Source organism: Prionailurus bengalensis, chromosome C1 (genome assembly GCF_016509475.1).
Source record: "Prionailurus bengalensis isolate Pbe53 chromosome C1, Fcat_Pben_1.1_paternal_pri, whole genome shotgun sequence".
Classification (NCBI taxonomy): domain Eukaryota; kingdom Metazoa; phylum Chordata; class Mammalia; order Carnivora; family Felidae; genus Prionailurus; species Prionailurus bengalensis.
In genome coordinates, this window is record NC_057345.1 from 219,645,389 (window position 1) to 219,667,881 (window position 22,493).

The 22,493-nt window shown below is 52.4% G+C and overlaps 1 protein-coding gene across 50 annotated transcripts in view; it reads left to right on the plus strand.

Moving 5' to 3' along the window:
- The window catches only part of LRRFIP1 (LRR binding FLII interacting protein 1), a 142,914-nt gene that overhangs the window by 101,792 nt on the left and 18,629 nt on the right, over window positions 1-22,493 (plus strand). For 11 of the 50 annotated variants that reach the window (XM_043578310.1, XM_043578318.1, XM_043578266.1 and 8 more), the window contains 9 exons: window positions 76-120; window positions 1,679-1,744; window positions 5,838-5,915; window positions 13,731-13,766; window positions 14,186-14,311; window positions 15,729-15,800; window positions 17,531-17,701; window positions 20,232-20,324; window positions 21,471-21,563. In XM_043578310.1, coding sequence (XP_043434245.1) covers window positions 76-120; window positions 1,679-1,744; window positions 5,838-5,915; window positions 13,731-13,766; window positions 14,186-14,311; window positions 15,729-15,800; window positions 17,531-17,701; window positions 20,232-20,324; window positions 21,471-21,563 — 780 coding nt within the window. The remainder of the gene's footprint in view (window positions 1-75; window positions 121-1,678; window positions 1,745-5,837; window positions 5,916-13,730; window positions 13,767-14,185; window positions 14,312-15,728; window positions 15,801-17,530; window positions 17,702-20,231; window positions 20,325-21,470; window positions 21,564-22,493) is intronic. The other 39 variants (XM_043578316.1, XM_043578305.1, XM_043578308.1 and 36 more) reach the window with 9 other exon arrangements.

Genomic DNA, 22,493 nt, shown 5'->3' on the forward strand with positions numbered 1-22,493 from the left:
ATGATTATCTTGTCACTGTTATTTGTTGCTGTTTTCCAAGGCTTTTAAAACCTGCCTTTCGCTCTCGTCCTGCAGCCCTCCTATCTGTACAGTGCTGCCCGGCCTCCTGCAAGTTACCGGGTGCGTGTGCTGCCTGCCCCAGTCCCCTGACCTGCCCCGCCCTCCCATCCGCCACCCCCGCCCCCTTCCCCATCCCTCCTCTGCTGTCCCCTGACCTGCCCCCGCCCCATCCCCCCACCCTCACCCCTGCACAGTCCTCTGACCTGCCCTCCACACCCCCCCCCGTCCCCTTTCCCCTCCACAATCCCCTGACCTGCCCCCCCACCTCCATCCCCCTTCCCCTACAGAGGCCTCTGACCTGCCCCCCCCGCCCCCAACTTCCTTCCCCCCCAATAGTCCTCTGACTCTCACCCGCCCCCAACCCTTCTTACCCAGCCACAGTCCCCTCACCTGCCCCAACCCCCTTTCCCCCCCATACTCCCCTGACCTCCCTTCCCCCCCCCACAGTCCTCCGACCTGCCCTCACCCCCCATCCCCTTTCCCCCCCACAGTCCCCTGACCTGCCCCCGCCCCATCCCCCAACTTATCCGGGCCCCACTGGCCCCCTCGGGGCCAGGCGCCTCTCACATCAGCTCTGGGAGTGTGGATGCGCACGTCTGCAGCCTCACCACCTGAGAGCTCCCCCCTTACAAGGAGCCTGTAGGACCGGTGATGTCTGTCAGTCCCCTTTGGCTGGATCTGGGCATTCTTTCTCCCCTAGCTGTCCTACTGCCTCAGGCTCCGGGAAGACACGTGCTCGCATAGGATTATTAGCCAGGAATGGAGCAAAGACATCATTTACTTACTCTGCTGGCAGAAAGAAAGATGGCTTTTGATTTGTTTGGTAACCTCAACATGTTAACCCATTGCACTCTATGACTTTGTAAATTTCCAGTTTTAAATACAAGGCACTTCCCCCTTGCAGGAAACCCTCACTACACAAAGTAGTTCTACTGTATTGCTAATAAGCTTCTGAATTTTCATCAGAATTCACCCCTAAGAATTAGCATATATAACTGGCTGAACAAACCAGCTGTGTCCTCAAGGAGAGAGAGGGGAATCCAAGCTCCTTTCAGCCGGGCAAAGTTCGGTGTGGCCATGCACAGTCCTGTAAATCCCCATTCGCCTTCAGTGCCTAATTACGTGAGATTTCCAGGTTAATCAAGTATTGTTTTCTAGTTAGCAGTTTCCAAAGAATTACAAAATACTGAACTATCGTTATCATACTGCTGTGTCCCGAAGTTTCTTCATACTAGCTTAATTTTCTGCACCTCAGGCGTGAGGATGCCATGATAGAATTCAGGATATTTGAATTATCTGCTCACTTTAAATCTGGATTAACAGGTTTTTCCTTAGCAAGGAACGTTTTTCAGAACGATGCGTTTCAAGGAGCTACTGGGGGGTTGCATTGCATGCCAGTTAACAGCAACTCGTTTCTCTCAGATCTTTGCATGACCCTGTTGCGTACAGCTTTGGCCTCTGTGGGTGGTTTAAGGCCTTCCCTTCTTGTTTTCCATCGTGATTTGTTCCGAACGTGTTCTTCTCTCGGGTCAGACCTCCTTAGCTTCCCTTTTCCTGTGTTCTGGGCACCGGTGGAAAGGGAAGGGTTCCCTGACCTGACAGTCTGTTTTTGTCACAGGCATCTGTGTTCGATGACATCGGTCCCGGCGGGACACGGCGGGGTAGTGCCTGCGGTTCCTATGCTGTAAGGCATTTTCTGTGGTTTCCGAATTTTCTCCCGTGTGCTGCATGACCCTGACTGGCTTACCGGGCACAGTCCCAACCCCTGGAGATTACTAACCAGAGTTACAGGGAGGAAACACTATCTCATCTCAATTTCCCATTATAGTGAGGCTGGGTCATGGATGATGTGAATCGCGAAGCCTTTGGTTGGCGGGTTAGTGTCCTCACACGTCAGTTTACGTTGAGTTCAAGGGAGAAGACCCACCTCAACTGAGTTTCATCCGCTGATTTCCTGCAACACGCTGACAGTGCTAATAAGTAGTGAGGTGCCCTTAAAATAATAAAAGGAAGAAGAGGGGAGTTCCACAGGCTGCAAATTATTTTCACCTCTGGATACTTGAGGAAGATGAACAGATCTGTTAGAGACTCAGGATGTTACACGTACATAATTTCCTTTTATTTTGCTGTCTTTCCACCTCTTCAAAGGATTTGAAATGACAGACTTGGCTATCACATAAGGGTGAAGCTAGTCGTGCAAGAAATACTTGTTGAATGAAAAAAAAAACGAGTGAATAAATGAATGAAAGAGGGAAGCAAAATAGAAAAAATGGAGTCAGTCCGTGGAAGGGGAAACCAGTTGGCCCATCTTGAGGGGCCGTGGAAACTGAATGGCAACTGACCATATGGGTCCTTCTGCCTGCCAGGGCTCCCCCTCGGGTCCTGTGAAAATGTACCCAGGCCCCATGTGAAATATAATGGCTTGCTAACCACTGCTTGAAAGTGCTTTTATAATGTTGCTTTTGGTGTTAATGGGCTACTCAAGTGGTTAAATAATCCAATTTATGGTTTACTGTATTTCATGAGTATTTAGGAATCCTTACAAAGCCAGTCAAACCTACAGGCTTCTCCAGAATGTAATTTTTATAAATACCAAAACCCAATAATTAATTGACACAGCATTGGTTTTTGTTGACATTTAATTAACCATTTATTTTATATTGCATAACATTTTATTCTTTTTAAGATTTATTTTGAGAGAGAGATGGAGAGAGAGAGAGCAGAGTGGGGGAAGGGGGAGAGAGAGAGAGAGAGAGAGAGAGAGAGAGAGAGAGAGAATCCCAAGCCCTGTCAGCACAGAACCTGAGATCATGACCTGAGCCGAAATCAAGAGTCAGACACTCAACCGACTGAGCCACCCAGACGCTCTTATTACATAACATTTTAAATGGGGTGGAGCCCACTGTATTAAGTCTTTTTCTCAGTTTTTAACATGTCTGTAGGCCATTAAGAAGCTCACAGATCATGCCTAATGCGTGCATTAGCTTTGGCCTGCATATGATTAGGATAAAGCGCAACGAAATGGTTTTCTTTTATCAGAAAAGAGACAACATACTAATTCTTCAAGAGAATGAAACTTGTCACAAGCCCTGGGTAGTTCTCCTGTGACCCAAGTAGAACTTCGGATCAGGCAGGATGTGTGTCCCATCCACTCTCCTTCTATGTGGCCTCTGCAGGTGGACTTTTAGACCACCCGCCCCTCCCCCATTCTTACCGGGGCGTCGCTGAGCACTCTTACTTGTGTGCTTTCTGCCTCCTGGAGGAACCACCTGGGAGCCATGGGGTTTGGGAAGTTTAAGGAAGTGAAAGGTCTTCTTGTCCTGACAGCACAAATGTCTAAAATCTAGCCACGTGTCCCTGGCATCAAACCATGCCGAAGAAGTCAGAGGGAACAAAAACAAATTCTTTCTGTTCTTATCACTGCACTCCCACGCAGAAAGAGCCCCGCGTGAATTTGTTGAATTCAATTGGACAGATTGGACCCTGGGGTTGAAAATCCCTCACATCCTGTCCCTCAATGCAGGGTGGACCCTGTGTTTCGACCTGAGTCCAGGCTCACACCCCCCCCGCCCCCCGCCTGCACAGACAGGGTGGTCCTGATCCCGCTCTGGGACGCTGGTCCCCACCTCCAGAGCGTCCAGCTTCTGTTAGCCTCCCCAGGAAGGTAGCTCCACTGCCGTGCATGTTTGCAATTAAATGACTTAATTACAGTTTAACAACTAAATGACTGGCTCACTTTTAAGTACCATTGTTTTGCCTGAAAACCTTTCTATTTTATACCTTCCTCAACATCCGTAAGGTGTGCGTGTGTGAGGTGGGGGAAGGACTCGTGGCCGTGAGTGAACTGGCGGGAGTTAATTTGACACGCTGGGGAGCAGTCATCACCACCAGTGCGCTCTGAGCCAGGAGCGTGCAAGTTGCTTGTAGCAGAAAGTGAAGTCGGGGAAGAGAGTGATGTCCATAATCCTTGGCACCTCTGTGTGGCCAGTGTCCTTACGATTCCATGTCCCCGGTCACAGGCTGATTAGCTTTTCCAAGGTCCCATGGCCCGTAAGAGATGAGGCCTGGACAGGATCTTTATAATTTACATCAGCCCCACATCAGCCCCACTGGCTCTCAGACACCAGCTGCTCAGAAGGTGGCACCTGGACCCGGGTGATACTGACCTGAAACTTACTTTTCCCTGTGAGATCAGGTCAGTTGACTTGAGAGCCGGTTTTGACTAGGCGTTTGGAAAAACGTGGGCCAGCAAAAAGCCCGGTCAACCACAACCTGTCCTATCTCTGCATGGTGAACCGGGACACGAATGACCTAGAACGCTGTAGGATTTGTCTCTAGGACAGTTTTCCTCTGGCTTGTGACCGTGAACCCAAAAGCAAAATTCTTCTGCCTTAAAGCACTGACCTTGGGTATTTTCTTTTATGTTGACCAATGAAGCAAAAGGTGAGACTAGGAATGGTGGTGAGTTTCTTGTGAATGCCAAATGTGGTTGTGATGCTTGCATAGGGTGTACGTATGGCTGTATTTTCTGTGCACCTGTAAGCGTAAGTATGCAATAGATACTAAAGGGGTAAAGAAACGAGAAGGACGATGGGGTAGGGTGGGTCTGGCTGCTTATAGTCTGAAGTTGGTTTTGTTCATTCAACAAGTATTGCTTAAGTGCACCCTGTGCCTGGCCTCATCCGGTCCCTGCAGGGAATTCAGGGAATAGACAAAGACCCTGTCCTCAGGGGATTACATTCTGGTGGAAAGATGTGCAAGCTGAAAGGTGGTGTTTAAGATGAGAATCACGAGCACCTCTGAAGTTCTGTGCCTAGAGCACAGCAGTAGGGAGAAGGCCTGCACGTCCCCGGGGGGCCGTGTGGGCAGGGCAGAGAACAGTCCACTCCCGCCAGGGTGCACGGTGTCCCGGGGGGCTGGATGGAGGGGCTCACCACTGGGCTGTGCAGGTCTCTGGGACGACGTCCCTCAGGCCACGCCACAGACCGCTGGATGACTGCGGTCCTCAGTCATGTGCGTGCTCGGATCCTGCCTCCCAGCTCCCTCCCCCCTCCCACCTCGCTCAAGAGGCAAGTAAGACTTGAAAACACAAGAACAAAAACACATGGCACCGTGTCTAGGGCTGGAACAAAGGTGAATAAAAATCGAAGTTAAGAGGGAGAAGCTTCCAGATCGGCTACTTGCTGTGTTTTCCTTTCCCGGAAGAGAGGAAATGCAGGCAGACAGACACCTTCATTCAGGCCACCAGACCAGGCGATCTGGGCCATGCCTTGATTTGGTATTAACCCTAAATCTTACTTTGTTTTCACTTGGAATGAGACAGAAAGCAAACTTCTCCCCTGCTAAAAAAGCCAAGCACCCTGTCCAGCTGTCACTTTCTGTGCTCGAGTGGAAGGACTCATGTTCTCAAATACACAGACCTGTCCGCGTGGACGAGGTGGCTTTCTGTGCGTAAAGCAGGCGTGACTCCACAGCCGACTTGAACGGATGCTTTGTGTTACTTTCTTCTCGCTCCCCAGGAATTCTGTGTCCTTTTGATACCAGGACTAATTTTTTTTTTTTTTTTTCTGTTCCTCGCGGGCCTTTATTTGAAGCTTGGAGACACAGCCTTCCTTTTCACGGGGAGCCTGGTGTCCGTGCTCACCCCTGTCTTTTCCGCACTGCACGTGGCTGACCTCTACTAACGGGCCGCTGGTGGGGGCCTCCGCTGTCGCTGATCCCTGCTGACCCTGTCCCTTTGTTTCTGTCTGCGTCCCGGCGGCGGGCTGCGCGGGCAGCCTTCGGAGCGCGGCGGCCACCTCAACTCCAGCTCCCGAGCCTCCTCCAGAGCCAGCTCGGCGCGGGCCAGCCCAGTGGTGAGTGTGCGTCCTGTCCTGTCCTGCTCGGCCACCATCCTGCTCGTCCCTTCTCCTCCTCCCCTCTGCTCTCTACCTCGCTGTCCTGCAGAAGGGACCCTCCACCTCCAAAAACCTAAACCCAGCATAAAGTGGGAGGGCTTTCCTAAGATGTATTTCAGGTCTAAGCAAAGACACAATTGGGAAAAATGCTCCCAAATTTGGAATATTACTATTCCGTGATACCAGAATTGCATTGCTCAATATCTAAAGTTAGCGGTTATCAAGAAGTTAATGGTGCTTGGGGCTGGGGTCTTCCTGGGAAGGAGGGAAACTTTGTCCAGTGGGGGGAAATGTAGCCAGGCATACTAACGTGTTGTTTTTTTATGAGTGAAGAGTTGGAAGGATTGGTTTTTAATATTGTGTTTGTGATGTCGTCTGTTACCGGACCCAGATAGTTTTTAAAATCAAGTATCGCCTAGAAGGGTCGTGGTGTTCCTAGCTCTGCCCCCCGCCCCCCAGTTGCTCAGTATCGAAAAACTGCAGGGGCACCCGGGTGGCTCAGTCGGCTGAGCGTCTGACTTCGGCTCAGGTCATGATCTCACAGTTCACGAGTCCAAGCCCCGCGTCAGGCTCTGTGCTGACAGCTCAGAGCCTGGAGCCTGCTTTGGATTCTGTGTCTCCCTCTCTCTCTGCTCTTCCCCTGCTCATGCTCGCTCTCTCTCTATCTCTCTCTCTCTCCCTCCCTCCCTGTCTCAAAAAATAAACATTGAAAAAATTTTTAGAAAAGAAAGAAAACTACAGAGCTGCCCTCCTGTTCCTCACCATCTAGTCCCCAGCCTTTCAGTGTCCTTGTTACGTATTTTTCCCAGGGTCTTTGCAATTTCAGACGTTTGGTACGAGGCCGCCACGCAGTCTCTTTATAGGAAGGCCATGCAGGGCAGTTGCCCGGAGGACATCTGGGAAGTGGGCAGGCATAGTGTCCGGTGGGCAGGAGCTGGGGCTGTGTGGCATGCACAAGGATTGCCACATCAGAGGACGGTGGCACCCTCCGTGATAAACCCCGGCTATAAGAAGGCAAAATGGGCAAAGTGGATCCCTTGCTCTGCTCCCCACTTAGGGAGAAGCTTGAACGTGGTTCTTAACTCAGTTACACAACACCACGATTAGATGTGTTGGTGCCTGAAATTTAGGAAGCGTTCCTGCTAATCAGAGAAGAGGCCGTGGGGCTGAGATCTCCCGCTTGCACAGATGTGCCGCTGGGCACTGGTTTCACGCAAATACAGATCCCAGCTGCTTCTGGGGAAGCGAGTAAAGGGATTCACACCTGAGCGCGTGCGGTCGAGGATGAGGACACAAGAGATAGACCAAAGGGACGAGGATTCTAGCAGGAGAGCCTGCTTCTTTGTGGAAATGAAGACTCCCCACTCCGTGTCGACACAGGTGCCTGTACCTGCCTCTGCACACGCTTCGCACACCCCCCTGAGCCCCCCTCACGGCCTTTTGAGCACCCCCATCCTGGAGAGGGGTGCTGAGGAGAATAGGAGAAGCCATGGCCTGAACGAAAGCTCAGGTGCTCGCAGGGGGGTGTGGGGGCCAGGCGCCCCCACAAGGACCAGTTGCAGGAACAGGAAGATCATCGTCATTCAAGGTCACGTAGCTTCGGTTTTTAAAATCGGGCAGGTTGCTTTTTATGGGTCGTCCATGAGTGACCCAGGAGCAGTTCTTGTGAACTAGGGAATCCCTGCTCACTGAGGCCACGGTGCGCCACCCTCTACGTCCACTCTTCGTGGTGTCCTTCGTGGCCTGGGTAGCGCAGCAGATACGGGCTCAGCCACGTGCAGCCTTAGAACCCCTGGGAATAAAACGTTCCCACGATAAACGTAGCGGAAAGTCACTCTTCCTTAGGCACGATACCCTCGCACGCTCGCTCGCCCTTTGGAAACCAATGAAAGTGTTTGCAGTTGGCAGAAGGTGGCTGTGGCCTGGCTTGCGAAGGATCCCGGGCTCCCTTCGCACAACGCTGGGGTGACCACTGGGACGCATGGAGCTGTAAATGCCACGGTTATTTGACTTCTTCGACATCATGAAGTCACAGAATAACGGGGCTCTGTCTAGTCCCTTTGACTGAGGAGACTGGGATCAGATACAAATTTCTGTGCCATATGCTTCCAATGTTTGTGAAAAATTTACCCACGTACAATGGGTTTAGTGGGTCACCGTAACCAGAGAAGCGGGCGTTAAACGTGCTCCTGGGACCTGGTGACCAGCGACGGACAGCCTCCCTGTGACCTAGCTGCACCCAGACTCGGAGCCCGCGCCCTCGGGAGCCTCTCCAGGCGCCATTGACGGGGAAAAGCCACGGGAGCAGAGGCTGTGAGGGCCCCCCTGACTCTAAAGCGCTCCCTCGTCTTAATGCTGTGTGTTTACAGCCAAGGAAACGTAACCGTCCTTACCTGTGGCTTCCCCGAGCTCCGAAGGGAAGGTGGGCAGAAGGGCTCACAGTGCGGGAGGCTGAGCTAACTTCCCAGTTCGTTACAAACACATAAATCCTCCTTTCCCTTCCCTGAGTGAAGTGCTCATTCACAAAGGTCAGCGGATCATCACATTGTCGACACGTTGAACGAGCAAAGGTAAGCACCTCGCAGACTGTGTGTGACGGGCCATTCTCCAGCTCTGTCTGGGCGCCCAAAGAACCAGGGACTGATCACTTGCATCCCTGCTGTTGCCGGTCGGTCGGTCGGTCGGTGGCCCCTGATCCGTGGCCTGATGACTCATCAGGAATGTGGTGGGGGGGGGAGGCGGGGAATGTGAGGGAGGACAGGGGACAGGAGTCTCTCTAGGAAGGAGATAGGATGGGGAGGGCAGGAAGGGACAATTCTAGAAGGCTGGGTGTGGAAGAAAGCCTGGTGCACCAGGGGATGGGGGAGAGGGCACTCTTAAAGAGGAAAAGTAACCAGAATGGAAGAAGTGATAGCTTGTCCCACTTGAAAAGAAAGGTGCCTCGGCATCCAAAGACATCGCCCACCACTTGGTCCTCTTGGCCTTGTAGGAAAGCAGAGAGGGCGCCCGCCCGGTCTCAGGACATCTGTCTTTGACCTTACTCTCATTTTTCCCATTCTATACATGAGCTATCTGTTCTTCTCCAGCAAGTCTGGGGTCTTCCCCTTGAGGAAGCTATTGAGTACCTGGAATGTTCTAGGCACAGGGCTACAGTGTTGAGCAGACGCACCTTTCCCAGCCCTCACGGATGCATTGACTGGAGGAGACAGGCCGGCAGCAAACAGCACACATACAGTGTAAAACTCCTGGGGACAGATGCAGGAAGCTTTCCGAGTTGGAATCAGGAGGCTTGGTACTCCGGGCCTGGAGCCCACGCAAGCAGAGGGCCTCAGCTGGTGCAGCCCGCACATCTGTGTCGTCGGGGCCCTGGAATCCTTCCGGGAACCTGGGGAAAGCTGCCCAGGTTCTAAAGCATCCATCAGAAATGTCCTGAGCGGAGCCCCGGTTCATGTCCCCCTGTGTGCATGTAGAGAAAACACGAGTGACGGAGCGTGCTGCCGGTTTGAGCTAGAAAAACAAGACTGTAGACTCCTCCTCTGCATTGTATGAAGAGGCAGGGGCGGGGACCAGGTGGAAAAAGAGGTCATGCATTGTGAATACAGGAGTTCAAGGCGAAGTCCTTCAGGAGAACGTAATGATTGCATGAAAAGCGGAAATCTCCACGCCAATGGAAGACTTTACTGCTTATTTATATTTGAAGGAAAATTACCCTGAACGTGGGTGTTTTCTGAGCAGTGTTCACGAGTGTCCCTTTGTTTGTCAAGAGGGACCATATGCTGACGTTGCTTCTGTGGTCCTGTTTCCCATCCGGGCTCTAGGGTTGCCCGGCTGGGGGGTCGGGGACACCATGGGGAAAGTTCCATTGTGCCTGGCCCCTCTGCTAGAGCCCGTCCATGCCCACACGTTGTATTCTGTCTCGAGAAAGCCGGGCAGTCCAGGTCGGGGCAGGGAAGGCCTCGGCAGACGTCCCGTTTGAGCGAGCCTTGCTGGCATGCTCGTATAGACGCGATGCTGGGAGCTTGGAACTAATAAAACATTTAACGTGCTACCGTGAGCACTTGTGTGTGAGAGGGAAGAGTTGCCATGATTTAAAATTCAACAGAAATTTTTCAGAAGTGACTGTTTCTAGTAGACTTCAGAAGAGGCCTTTGTGTATGCTCAGTGGTGATTGTAAAATCCTGGCACACACGTTTCATAAATCTGTTGCTGTGAACGTTTCACGCTGACCTGAAATGTTTAGAACTGCTCGGCACGGGGGAGTAACGGGGTGCCGGCCTCCCGGAGGCTGCCCTGACTCAGGGAGGCCCTGCGGCTCGTCCCAGGCCCCAGGCTCGCGTGCACCCCGGTGCCTTGGCAGTGGGTGCGCCCGACAGCATCTCCTGGGTCCCTCTGCTCCGTGTCTACACCGTGGCGCCCCCCACACCGCGTCTGGCGGCGGCTAGGACAGTGTTCACGTTTTTCAATTCTGTTTCTCTACATATTACTTTCAGAGGTAAAGTGCAGTGTTTTTGTCAAAATCGAACCCACGGCCCCCCAGGTGACTTGTCTGTCCCTTTGTTTAGGGGAAGGTGAGGAGGGCTGTATGAAGTGAGTGCAGGTGCCCGCGGCGCCAGGACCTGCCCCACTCAGCTCTGTCCAGGCTGCCATCTGGTGGCAGCTGAGGGGACTGCGACGGCTCCTGCCTCGGTGGCGCTTTCCGTGGGGTCCGTGTACTTCTATTTCAGGAGGGCTGGCAAACACACGTGTCCTTTGTCACTCAGAAACACAAAGCGGCACCCACCCTAACATGCCCACGAGAGGTGGGACGCAACGGTTAAGGGGAGACTGGCTTCCTTTTTTCCTCGCTTGGTCTCTACTCTAGACGCATCCGAAATTTCCACGTTCTGAGTTCATCATGTGTTTCGAACAAAGGCTTTTTTAAAACTATTTTTGAACTTTTTTAAACTAAAGAGCCAGCCGTGGTCCTAGGTGTTTTGTCTCATTTGATGTCTTGCAAATTACAAAAATAACGTTTACGTGGACGGTATCAGGTGAAACGGCGCAGAACAAAGCTGTGTTAAAGACCCCCACGCCCCGGTGCACGTTCTCTCTCCTCTTTATTACAGGAAATACTAAAAACCACGGGGCCTTCTTTTATAGGTGCAGGTATTACTGTGGGTGAACAGAGGATTTCTGGTGTCTCGTGTATACGTATGATATTTATCTGTTGCTGGTGAGTGGTCGGAAGGGATTCTACACAAACCGCAGAGCAAAAAGGCAGCAGACTTTTCAGCGGTGGCTCGACAGTCTGTTAAACGGGGCTTCGTATTCGACCAGCAGTTAAATTACCCTCCTTACCTTCATTAAAATTTGTTCTGCAGACCACCTGATTCTAGGGAATGAAGGCATCGGCCCGGGAGACTTAATAAACCGATTCCCCTGCAGACCAGTCGCTATATAGCCCGCTTTTCTTGAGTGACTTGAAGTTTTCAGGAAGATTTTTATTCCCAAGGGGAGAGGAGAGCCCCACTTGAAATGCTAGATCATCGTAACTCAGCACATCGGCCCAGGGCTCTGTGGGGCTCTGCCAGGGACGGGGAGACACAACCGTCCTGAGCAAAGACCACCCCGGGATATCCGCAGTAGGCTGACGTGGCATCCGTATCTGCAAACATAATGATCGTAGGTGTACGTGTTTACACACACCAAACACGCATACCGACAAACGGCAGGTGCTGTGGCACACAGCTGGAGAGTGTGTACCCGGCCACATCAAGGAAAAAGGCACATGGGGTGGAGATTGCCTGGAAGGCTCCCGTGAGACACACAGGCTCGCGCTGGCCCCGGGAGCGCCGCCGGCTGTGGCCAAGTGGAAAGGAGAGGCCTGTGGGCAGGGGGAGGACTGGAGTCCCAAAGGCCCCCACCCCCACCCATGGGGCTCACTTAACAAACTGGGAGTGAGGCCAGTCTGCTCTTTGGTCCATCCCCCTGGCCTGAGGATTGACCTCTTTGCTCACGTTTCCTCTCCTACTCTGACGACAGCAAGGAGACCAGCAAGATGAAAGTAAAAGGTTCTCGCTAAAGACCCAAGGGTGGGCCTGGTGGGGGGACCAGATGTGGTCGCTTCAAGACCCCGGGGCTGCACTTGGATCTGCTGAGCAGGAGACCCTTGCTCTTGGCTGAGCTGAGAGCTGGTTCCAGAAACTACCTTTTTTTGGATTAATCGAGTATTCTGTAGGATTCCATGGCAGCCTCTTGGTTGTCTGGTTCGCTCTTATATTTGCTGTGTCATTTTACTGTTGGCTTTAGGTGTCCTGCCCTCGGAGAGAAGGGTGAAGGTGTGAGCGGTTTGGAGGAGAGAAGGTGGCTATTAGTGAGCCTTGCCGGCGGGGGACGGGATGGTGAGGCTGTGGGCATGCGGCCCCGTGTGGGCCCAGGGTGGGCCCAAGACAGGGATCATTCGTCCTTACGAGAGATCGCTGCCTTTACTGAGGCGCCCCTGCGCCCTCAGGCTCTCCTGTGCACAGCTTCATGGTGGGCTGTTTATATGTCCACGAGCCACCCTGCCGTGGCCTCCGACCCAGCTCTGTCGGGATTCCTCAGCCTGAGTTCGGACGGTCTGTGGTGTAAGCATACAGGGTATCTGCAGAGCCCCTGATCGCCATCGGGCCTACTGAGTCAGAGCCGTGGCCCGCGCTCGTCACGTGCACCTGCGGCCGGCTCGCTGGAGGTCAAATTTAGGAACATCTGAGCTGCAGAAAGGAGGACCGGAGACGTGAGGGGAAAGGCATGGTTCGTTGTCAGCTTCCCCCAGAGGTTTGGACACAAGCGAGCCCCAGGTTCTCTCACCCGCCGTGACCTTCCCAGTGCGCTCGCGGCAAGGAGCTCTCAGCGTGCACCAAAATGAAAACAGTCGCCCTTTGTTGGACGCTCAGCAAAGAAGGAAGTAGGAGCAGTGCCAGCCTCGGCCTGCTGACCCTGAGATACCCTTGAGGTACAGGGTCTCCCTTGGGGGTGGTGCCCTGGGGCCCACTGAGACAGGATCCTGCCTGAGGAAGGGGCAGAGCGACCTCAGGGACGCGTGTAAACGGGAGACACGTGAAAGCCAAATTTGGAGGGGAGGGGGTCTCACTTTTCACCTGGCGGTTTTTCCTGTGCCTTCACCCCCCCTCCGCCAGCTCCCCACATCTGGACATGAGTCCCGAGACGGTTAAACCAGAGTCCTCATGGGGACTCTGTTACTCGTGAGAAGTGGGAAAACTTCCAACCAGTTCCGCTGCTTCCTCTCGCTTGGGAGACCCAGGCAGCGGGAGTCAAAACGAGGACTCTGGTCGCGTCTTCCAGCCCCAGAGGCTCCTGGTCCTGCTCTCCCTCTGTAACCATAGTAATGTGGGGGGCGGTGAACAGGCTGGGCGCCTGTCATCCTCTCCCACATCGGGGACCGGCACGCACAACTGTGGAATCTGTGAAGGAAGCCTGTCCGGTTCATGAACGGATCCCCAATGACGAGGCTTTCTGCGCTCAGCGTGGGTGTCCTTTAGCTGTTGTGTCCGCCCGGAGATTAAGATCGGTGAAAAACCACACAGCGAAGTTCGAGCTGGCCCACCAAGCTGCCCTCGAGCCCCCGCCGTGCCCGCACCGCCTGGCAGAATCATCTCCGCGGGTGCTCGTTGGCAAAGTAGTTTTTAAATCACAAAGGAAGCTGATGTTTTATTGTTACCCGCGTGCCCCTTAAATCCCTGTTACCCGCTCAGTGATCTTAAGTGTTTAGCATTTGTCCACTTTCCTCCGCAGGTTGAAGAGAGACCAGACAAAGATTTCACTGAGAAGGTGAGGAATTTCCGCAAGCTGTTATGTGGTGTCGTTGCTGAGCGACGAGGGGCCCGACACGCGTGGGTGAAATGAACAAGAAAACGTGTCGGTTCATCTTTGATAAAGACTGCGTGTGGCCCACTAGCCGGCATCACAGCCGTGAGGGGTCCCCAGGACTCACTCGTAGCGTGTGTGTTAAACCCCACAGAGCGGCAAAGGCGTCCACCGTGGGCCCGACCATAGAGCGTAAGGTTAATCCAGGCCAATTCCCAGGCACCCACGAGGCCCCTCAAAGTGGACCTCTCTTTATCGCTTTCTGGGAGCCACGGATGATTTTCCCATTGAAAACTGAATTCAAGTGAAAGTTCCGTTAACAGTAGACTCGCGAGTAATGTTGGTTTCGTCCGAAATCACATTCGATCCTTGCAACCTTGCAGGGGTCTCGGAGCCTGCCCGGCCTGTCGGCAGCCACGCTGGCCTCCCTGGGCGGGACTTCCTCCCGGAGGGGAAGCGGGGACACGTCCATCTCCATCGACACGGAGGCATCCATTAGGGAGATCAAGGTAAGGCTGCCTACCTACTTATGACCTAGAGGAACCTTTTATGAAAATCAGCCTTCAGGTCTATATTCGTAAAGTTCCAGATCTTTCTTCTTGCTCCGGTCTCCCCTACCTGCCGTAAACACATGTTCGAGGCACCCGCAGGAAGCCACACCTGCCTGCCCCGCCCCCCCCAGCAGGGCAGACAGGTGCCCGTGCCCCCCGCACCCCCTCAGCTCCCTGGGCACACCCTGGTGGGAGCCCTCGCCACACCGCACCGCGGTGCTCGGCCGCTTCTGTAGACACTCAGTCTCCATGTTTTGGAATGCGTTGGACACCAGATCACTCACTGCTCCCAACAACCCCACTTTCCCCTATCAGTGTCCCCCATTCTCCGCCTAGAAGGTGCCCCTCTTTTCTATTCGTAATACGCGTAACATGCTTTCAATAGATCTCATCATTGTATCTTGGTACTTTTTTTTTCCCTTCCACTGGAACATAAACATTTTTCTCTGCTGCATCCTTACCACTCAGTGCGAGGCCACCGTGAGTGTGTGAGAGAGAAGTGCAGTGCTGTTTGTTAAGGTAACTAGGAAGCCCAAGGTACTGGCACTCGTGTCCTCTGGAGAGCAGAGCCAAGGCCAGAGGGGGAAATGTAAAGGATCGGAATTGGCTTTGCCGATGGAAGAACTTTCTAATAATTAAAACTGGTTGGGGGGTGCCTGGGCGGCTCAGTCAGTTAAGCATCCAGCTCTTGACTTCAGCTGACCATGATCTCATGGTTTGTGGGTTCGAGCCCCACATCAGGCTCTGCACTGACAGCACGGAGTCTGCTTGGGATTCTCTCTCTCTCTCCCCTCCCTCCCTCCCTCCCTCCTCTGCTTGTGCATGCTCTCTCTCAAAATGAGTAAATTAACTTAAAAAAATGAATAAAATGTGCAAAATTATAGTAATATAGGCCTAGATTTTGTAAAATTTTGTGAAAATATCATGTGAGAGACACCTCAATTTTGATCTTTGTAGTTTTGAAATTTATTTTATTTTCCTTTCGCACTTAAGAGGAAAAAAAATGGAAAATCACTTGCTCAGATTCCCTGAATGAAACTCCCCCAAAATAGAAAAGATTTAGAGATCCACTTCTCTTTTTTTTTAATTTTTTTTAATGTTTATTTTTTTTTTTGAGAGAGAGAGAGTGTGTGTGAGCAGGAGAGGGGTAGAGAGAGAGGGAGACACAGAATCAGAAGCAGGCTCCAGGCTCCGAGCTGTCAGCACAGAGCCCGAGGCGGGGCTCGCACCTGTGAACCGTGAGATCATGACCTGAGCCGAAGTCGGACGCTTAACCAAGACTGAGCCACCCAGGCGCCCGAGAACCACTTCTCTTTCTTCATGGTCGTGCCCCCTTTTTCCCTTGATATGATTTGCCTCTTTCGCCAATTCCTAGGAACTGAATGAGTTGAAGGACCAGATTCAGGACGTAGAAGGCAAATACATGCAGGGGTTGAAAGAGCTGAAGGTACCTGTTCGTGGAAGTGTGGGCTTACAGTATTAACCCAGCTTAACCTTCGGAAATCCCAAAGACCTTCCGACCGCATGCCTCTTCCCGGGAGCCTCCGGACTGCAGAATTCCAAGCGGCAGGGACGCCGGTGTGGGCTCACACCACGTGCATTTTGAGCGTTCTCCCAAATGCAGCTTTTGAGCCAAGACCTGAACGCCATAACCCTCAGTAGAAAAACTAACACGCTTCCTGATGCACGCTTTGTACCCACTCCCTTCCCCCCGGCGTAAGCCCAGTTCTTCCCACAGAAGTGGGCGGTCCGCTTGCAGGAGGGTGTCTGGGTTTCCTTCACGTTCCGCAGCCCTAACCTACAAAGAGCGCTCCCTCCGTTTGCTTCTCAAAACATCTGATGTCTGCCGATGGGGCGTTCTGTACCGCCGTGCTTTTGAAATATCCAAATTATTTGCGTGCTGTAGAATTTCCCTAGTTGAAGCAGTGTCTGAATGGGCACCATCTTGGATTTGAGTAAATACACCCCACTTTTAGAATGTGAAATGACTGTGTTGTGCCCACCAGGAGGTATGCTTGCCACATTCCCTGAAGGTGAGGCGGATAGTGTGGGCTGTGATCTCCGTGAATCTAGCAGTAGATGGCAGACCTCTCCCTTCTTTCTCAGCTCCCCAGAAGGAGTCTGAGTTTAGTATCCTACGAGCACCAGAGGACACGTTGGTTTTAAAGCGACTCAGTAATCACTGGCATATTTGTCACCTCTCTTTGAAAAGAGGGGGAAATTATGACGGGCTCTCAGTGCGTGTGAAAAGGGAGTCACGGAACCAGCCGTGGAGCCACTGGTCCCACCCAAAGTCGTCGCCCTGGTTCGCACGTTGCAGGCAGCACTGGTCTCCGCGAGGCCTCTGACGGGACCTGTCGCACCGGACCGCACAGCGCCCAGCTCCCTTTAGCTCTGGTGGTTCACGCCCCGGGGATTTACTCTCCCCGTTCTGGGGTCACCTGGCCCTGATCTGTGCTCTGGGATGTAAGCACTGGTCTAGTCTGTGGCCTGGCCGGCACGGGTGTGAGACACAGCAGGGCCACGTTGATTTTGCAGGCCTCTTTCCCCAGAGCTGTCCTTTCAAAGGAATGCGCTCTGTCCTTCCAGCACCGACCCAGTGAGGCCTGGTGTTGTTTGCTTGGTTGGCCTGTGGGTTGAAACCTAAAATTCTGCCGAATCCTTTCCCGCCTCAAGCCCAGGCGGGGGCAGCCGGCAGCTAGCGGTGGGAGTTCTGTTCTCTCCGCCATCACGCACCGGCTCTTTCCTGGGTTCTGGGCACATTTCTTGAGTGATTCCTTCAGAAACCTGTTGAGGGCCCCAAGCCGCCGCAGCAGGTGCCCCTGAGTGATGAGGTCAGAGGCAGGAGGCCTGCCCGCGCTCAGAGCCTGCTCATCACGTGTCTCCCTTGTGCTGATGGCCGTGGAAGCCATCTTCCTCCCAGACACAATTGAGAGCCAACTCTCTGAGTTAATAGCTGATGTTCTGAGTGGCTAATAACCGATTTGACCAAAGCGAAAAGGGGGGAATTTCTGTGCGTTTGAAATGATCCTGTATGTCTTCTCCTGGTTCATTTGCCCTAAGATTAGGGCTGGATTTTGTTTGTTTGTTTTGTTGTTGTTGTTTTCAAAGACCACTCAACTAATCTCCCTTCTGGTTTCTTACTATAATTTCAAAAACGTGACACGGTTTCCGCAGGACTCGCTGGCGGAAGTTGAGGAGAAATACAAAAAGGCAATGGTTTCCAACGCTCAGCTTGACAATGAAAAGACGAACTTCATGTACCAGGTTGACACATTAAAGGACATGTTGCTGGAGCTCGAAGAACAGCTGGCTGAGTCCAGGCGGCAGTACGAAGAGAAGAACAAAGTGAGCTTCCGTGCGAGAGAGAACGGTGGAATGTGTGCCTTTGGGATAATGGCGCGTATGTGGAGTGTGTGTGTGTGTGTGTATGTGTATGTGTGTTTGTACGTATGAGTTTTTTTCGTTTATTTTTACTTTTTAAAATTTATTTATTTTGAGAGAGAATGCATGCATCATTGGAGCAGGGGTAGACACAGAGGGCGAGAGAGAATCCCAAGCAGGCTCCACACTGTGAACACAGAGCCTGACTCGGGGCTCGAACTCAAAAATCCATGAGATCATGACCGGAGCTAAACTCAAGAGCTGGGCGCTTAACCGACTGAGCCACCCAGCAGCCCCTGTCATCATCTTTTTCTTTTTTGTTTTTCTTTTTAATTGAAAAAAAATTTTTTTTGTTTATTCATTTTTGAAAGACAGAGAGAGGGCACAAGCAGGGGTGAGGCGGAGAGGGGGACACAGAATCTGAAGCAGGCTCCAGGCTCTGAGCTGTCAGCACAGAGCCTGACGCGGGGCTCGAACTCACGAACTGCGAGATCATGACCTGAGCCCAAGTCGGATGCTCAACTGACTGAGCCACCCAGGCGCCCCTGATCATCTTTTTTTTAATGATGGTCCTCCACTTGTCCAGGAAGCCCAGACATCTGAGAATAAAAATGCCATGCTCTTTGCTGAGGGATTTGCAATAATATTAAAATTAATTATAATTATAATATTAATATTAGTATCGTGCACAATTTCAGTCTGTAAACTAGAGACAATTTTACTGGGAGATTATTTGTGTGTTTGCATGTAAGATAAAGTCATAACCATGAAAAAAACATGCCTATAAAAACCAGCATGTTTGAATGGTCATAAATGGAGGCTTTAAGATGTTTCTGTGGGGGCGCCTGGCTGGCTCAGTCGGTAGAGTATTTGACTCTTGATCTTGGGGTCCTGAGTTTGAGCCCCACATTGGGTATAGAGATTACTTAATAATAAAATCTTTAAAAATTGTTTTTCTATTAAACTACATTTCTGGATTTTTATTTTGTTACCTCTTATCACCGACAAGAAATTGTAGATATCAAATCTTTTAAGAAAACGATATTTATTTTCTACTGATTGGAGAAAGTTACAGTTACTCTATTTAAGGATTAAATACTTTCATTAAGCTAAATTAGGTTAATTTATGATACCAGCAAAAAGTCTGAGCCTATGTTGAAATTAATGACAAAAGACTAATTAGATGTTCTTTGTGGAACATAAAGTAAGGAATACTTGTTTTTCAGATTTTTAGGAATTATTTGGTCTGTCAACCCCTGGGATGTTGTCTGATTTTCCAGAGTTGCTGAGATAAGCAAAATTTATGTTGTGTGTGTCCCTATCTTTTTTTTTTAACTGACTCTGTACCCTAAATCCCAAGGGTCAAAACCAAGCTGCCATTAACACCTCAAAGGTCTCCTTCTTTGACTGCTATAGAATTGATTTAGAAGCTAAAGAAGAATTTTATTTATGAAGTTTCTGGGAGCGAGACTCTGAAACAAAGGAGAAACTTTCCATGAGACCCGCTGCCCTGTTGGAATATAGGAGCAGAGAGAACGTTCTGGGCCCCATGTGTGGGGGAGGACACATTAATGCCTTCTAAGTACCCCTCGGATGTCCTCACTTAGGCATCAGGAAGTAGACCAAGAACCCCCAAATCTAATTCCAGAGAATTTGGATGAATCTGGAATGTTGTCCCAAGCTGGGGAGCAGGGACCGAGCAGAGCCCCCAAAAGGCAGGCCCTTGTCACAGCTAGGAGGGTACGGAGACCCTCGGACTTCAGAAAGTGGGCGAGCAGTGATGCCAGGGTGAGAAGTGAAGGTCATGTACCTTCCAGAATAACCCCTCACCGACCTAGGAGATGGACCCTGCTGTCCCCTAAGCTGTCGGCTGTCAGTTGGATACCAAACCGTCCTCAGGGACCGTGCAGCGTCTAAGCTTCTCGGGGACCTCAGAGGAGCGTGCTGCCGGGTCCCTGGGGTGAGGACGGGGTCGGACTGGGCGATCTTTGTGCTCCCCACCTTTTCCTGTTTTGTCCCTGGGGTGGGGGCCCCGGAGTACAGAGTCGGCCATCCACTTAGTTAGATATGCTTGCCAAAGTAGACCATGTCTACACCCCTTTTGGTCCCCAGTGTTCCTGTTTGTTGAATTTCAAAATCGGGGAGAGTTCCCTCCGATGTCCGTGGCACAGCCACCCCCCTGCACGGACAGCCTGGGCTGCGGCAGCCCCCCAGGGAAGGGACCCCTCCTGGGCCCTGCCGGCCCGCGAAGTGTCAGGGGGCACCTGTCAGATGCACCGGGTCCTCGGGGAGAGCTCACGGTAAACCAGAAAGTGCAGAGAAGTGGGCTCACATCGCTAAAAGGCCTTGAAAGCGGTGACGGCGGGCACGGTAACAGGTAGTCTGTTCCAAGGTCAGTTAAGTCGCGGAGCGCGGACTAGGAAGAAAGTGCGTTCGCACCACCACGTGCACGGTCGGTCTTTTCCTCCCTGGTCAGTCTTTTCCTCCCTCGTAGGAGTTCGAGAGGGAGAAGCACGCCCACAGCGTCCTGCAGTTCCAGTTTGCCGAAGTTAAGGAGGCCCTGAAGCAACGAGAAGAGATGCTGGAGGTGGGTGGCCCTTCCCGGTCTTCTCTTCTCTTTGTGGCTTAGGAGGGCGTTGTGGGTGCATTATGAAAGTGAACCGTTTTCTCGAAAATCAAGAGTTCAGGCTAATTCTTCATCATGCCTCGCCTAAGGAGAATAGTCCCTTTTGCTGCTGAAGATTTTCATTCCTTTTTGTTGGTTTGTTTGTTTGTTTAACGTTCACTTATTTTGAGAGAGGGAGAGCGCATGTGTATGCGTGAGCAGGCAAGGGGCAGAGACAGAGACTCCCAGGCAGGCTCCGCACTCAGCACAGAGCCCGACTCTGCGGGGCTCAGTCTCACAAGCTGTGAGATCGTACATGACCTGAGCGGGAAGCTTAACCGACAGAGCCACCCAGGCGCCCCGAAAGTTTTCACCTTTGGTGGCTTTGCGTTTGTTGTGGGAGGTGTGACAGAATGATGGCCCCGTACGAGGTCCACGTCCTGATTCCTGGGATCTGTGGATGTGACACCTTACCCAGCCCAAGGGACATTGCAGGTGTGATTAAGTTAAGGGCCTTGTGATGGAGAATTGACCCTAAATTATCTGGGGGCCCGGTGTTATTACAGGGAGGCAGGAGAGTCAAAGGCAGCAGCGGGGAGGGAGCAGAGGCTGGTGCCTAGGGAGGAAGGGCCGTGAGCCAAGGAACACGGCGGCCTCTGGAAGCTGAAAAGAAGGGGAGGGTACAGCTTCTCTCCTAGAGCCTCCAAAGAGAGTCCAGACCTGCCCTCACCGTAACTCCAGGGCGTAAGACTCATTGTGGACCCCTGAGTTCCAGAACTCGAAGAGAATAAACCCGTGTTGTTTTTAAGCTGCTGAATTTGCGGTAACGTGTTACATTCGCAACAGAAACCGATACAGGCTTGGTTCTAATTTTTTAACCTGATCAGAACTTTAGTGCCTCTCAGAATTTCCCCCAGGCAGGATTTCCATCTGCGCTCTGGCAGCTGGGGACGAGGCGCAGGAAAAGGAAAAGGCTCCTGCGTGCAGAGAGACAGGTCGAATCAGGGCATCAGGGCTGATACCTGCCGGCTCGCTGGGGCTCCCTGGGGGTCAGAGCTCTCCAGCCCACCCTTTGTCTTCTCGCTTAACCCTTTATCTGCTTTCTTTCTATCTGTTCCTATCCTTCAGGAAATCCGACAGCTACAGCAGAAGCAGGCGAGTTATATCAGGGACATTTCTGACCTTCAGGAGACAATAGAGTGGAAAGACAAGAAGATAGGGGTAGGACTCCCACGTCTGTGCAACTGTTCACACGGGCAGTCCGCAGATACAGTGCTTTGGGTCTTCGGTTTGCAGACACACTTGCATGAGCGTGCATGTGGCCCCAGGTGACACCAGGTAGTAATACCGAGAACTCACTGGCTTACTCAAGCTGCCGTTAACTCTGAACCTGAAGCTGACTTCCGGGACGGGGGGTGGGCATGTCGTGGACACTCACCGGGCTCTCTGCCTGCACGGAGCAGGCCGGCAGCACGCTGAGATGTCAGGAGCGAGGAAGGCACGCTGGGGCAGTTGGACGGGCGAAGGCTCCGGCCTCCTGGAGTCAGTCTCTGTGTGGCGTTTCCCGGGCTTTTCTGAAAGGCATTTGAGGAATCGCAAGGCGGAGGGCGCTGTGCCCACCTATGCCCACCTTGAAATGTGCCCCTGGAGGCCTCAGCCGCCCCCCTCCGTTAATGACAAAAGCAGCCCACCTGCCTTTAGGCGTGATGAGTAGGAAGGAACCCGCTTAGGGTAACCGCCGTGCTTCCTGATGACAGCCGTCTTCCAGAACCTGGCGCCCTCCACGGCGCCAGTGCGGGTCTCCGAGGTGGGAGCACACCGGCCGTGCGCGTGCTTCGCGAGGCCGTCCCTGTTGTCCCTTCCGTCTCCCCTTCCACGCTCGCTCAGGACGTGGAGCGCGTGCGTCTGCTCCAGGACCACGTGGTGCGCATCGGGGACAGCAAACGCCGAGCGGCGACGGACAGAAATAGGATACAGGAGCCTCCAAATGTTAATGCCTTTAAAGGGAGCGTGAGGCGCCGTTTCTCGGCTGGCGTAAATCCCCGAGGAGCTTATTCTTGGCGTTTTGTCTGTATCTTTAAGCGTATCCTACACAACGCCTTAACCCTGTTGGCGTTTTATGCAGCAGAAGCCTCCTTATTCCTGCTTCAG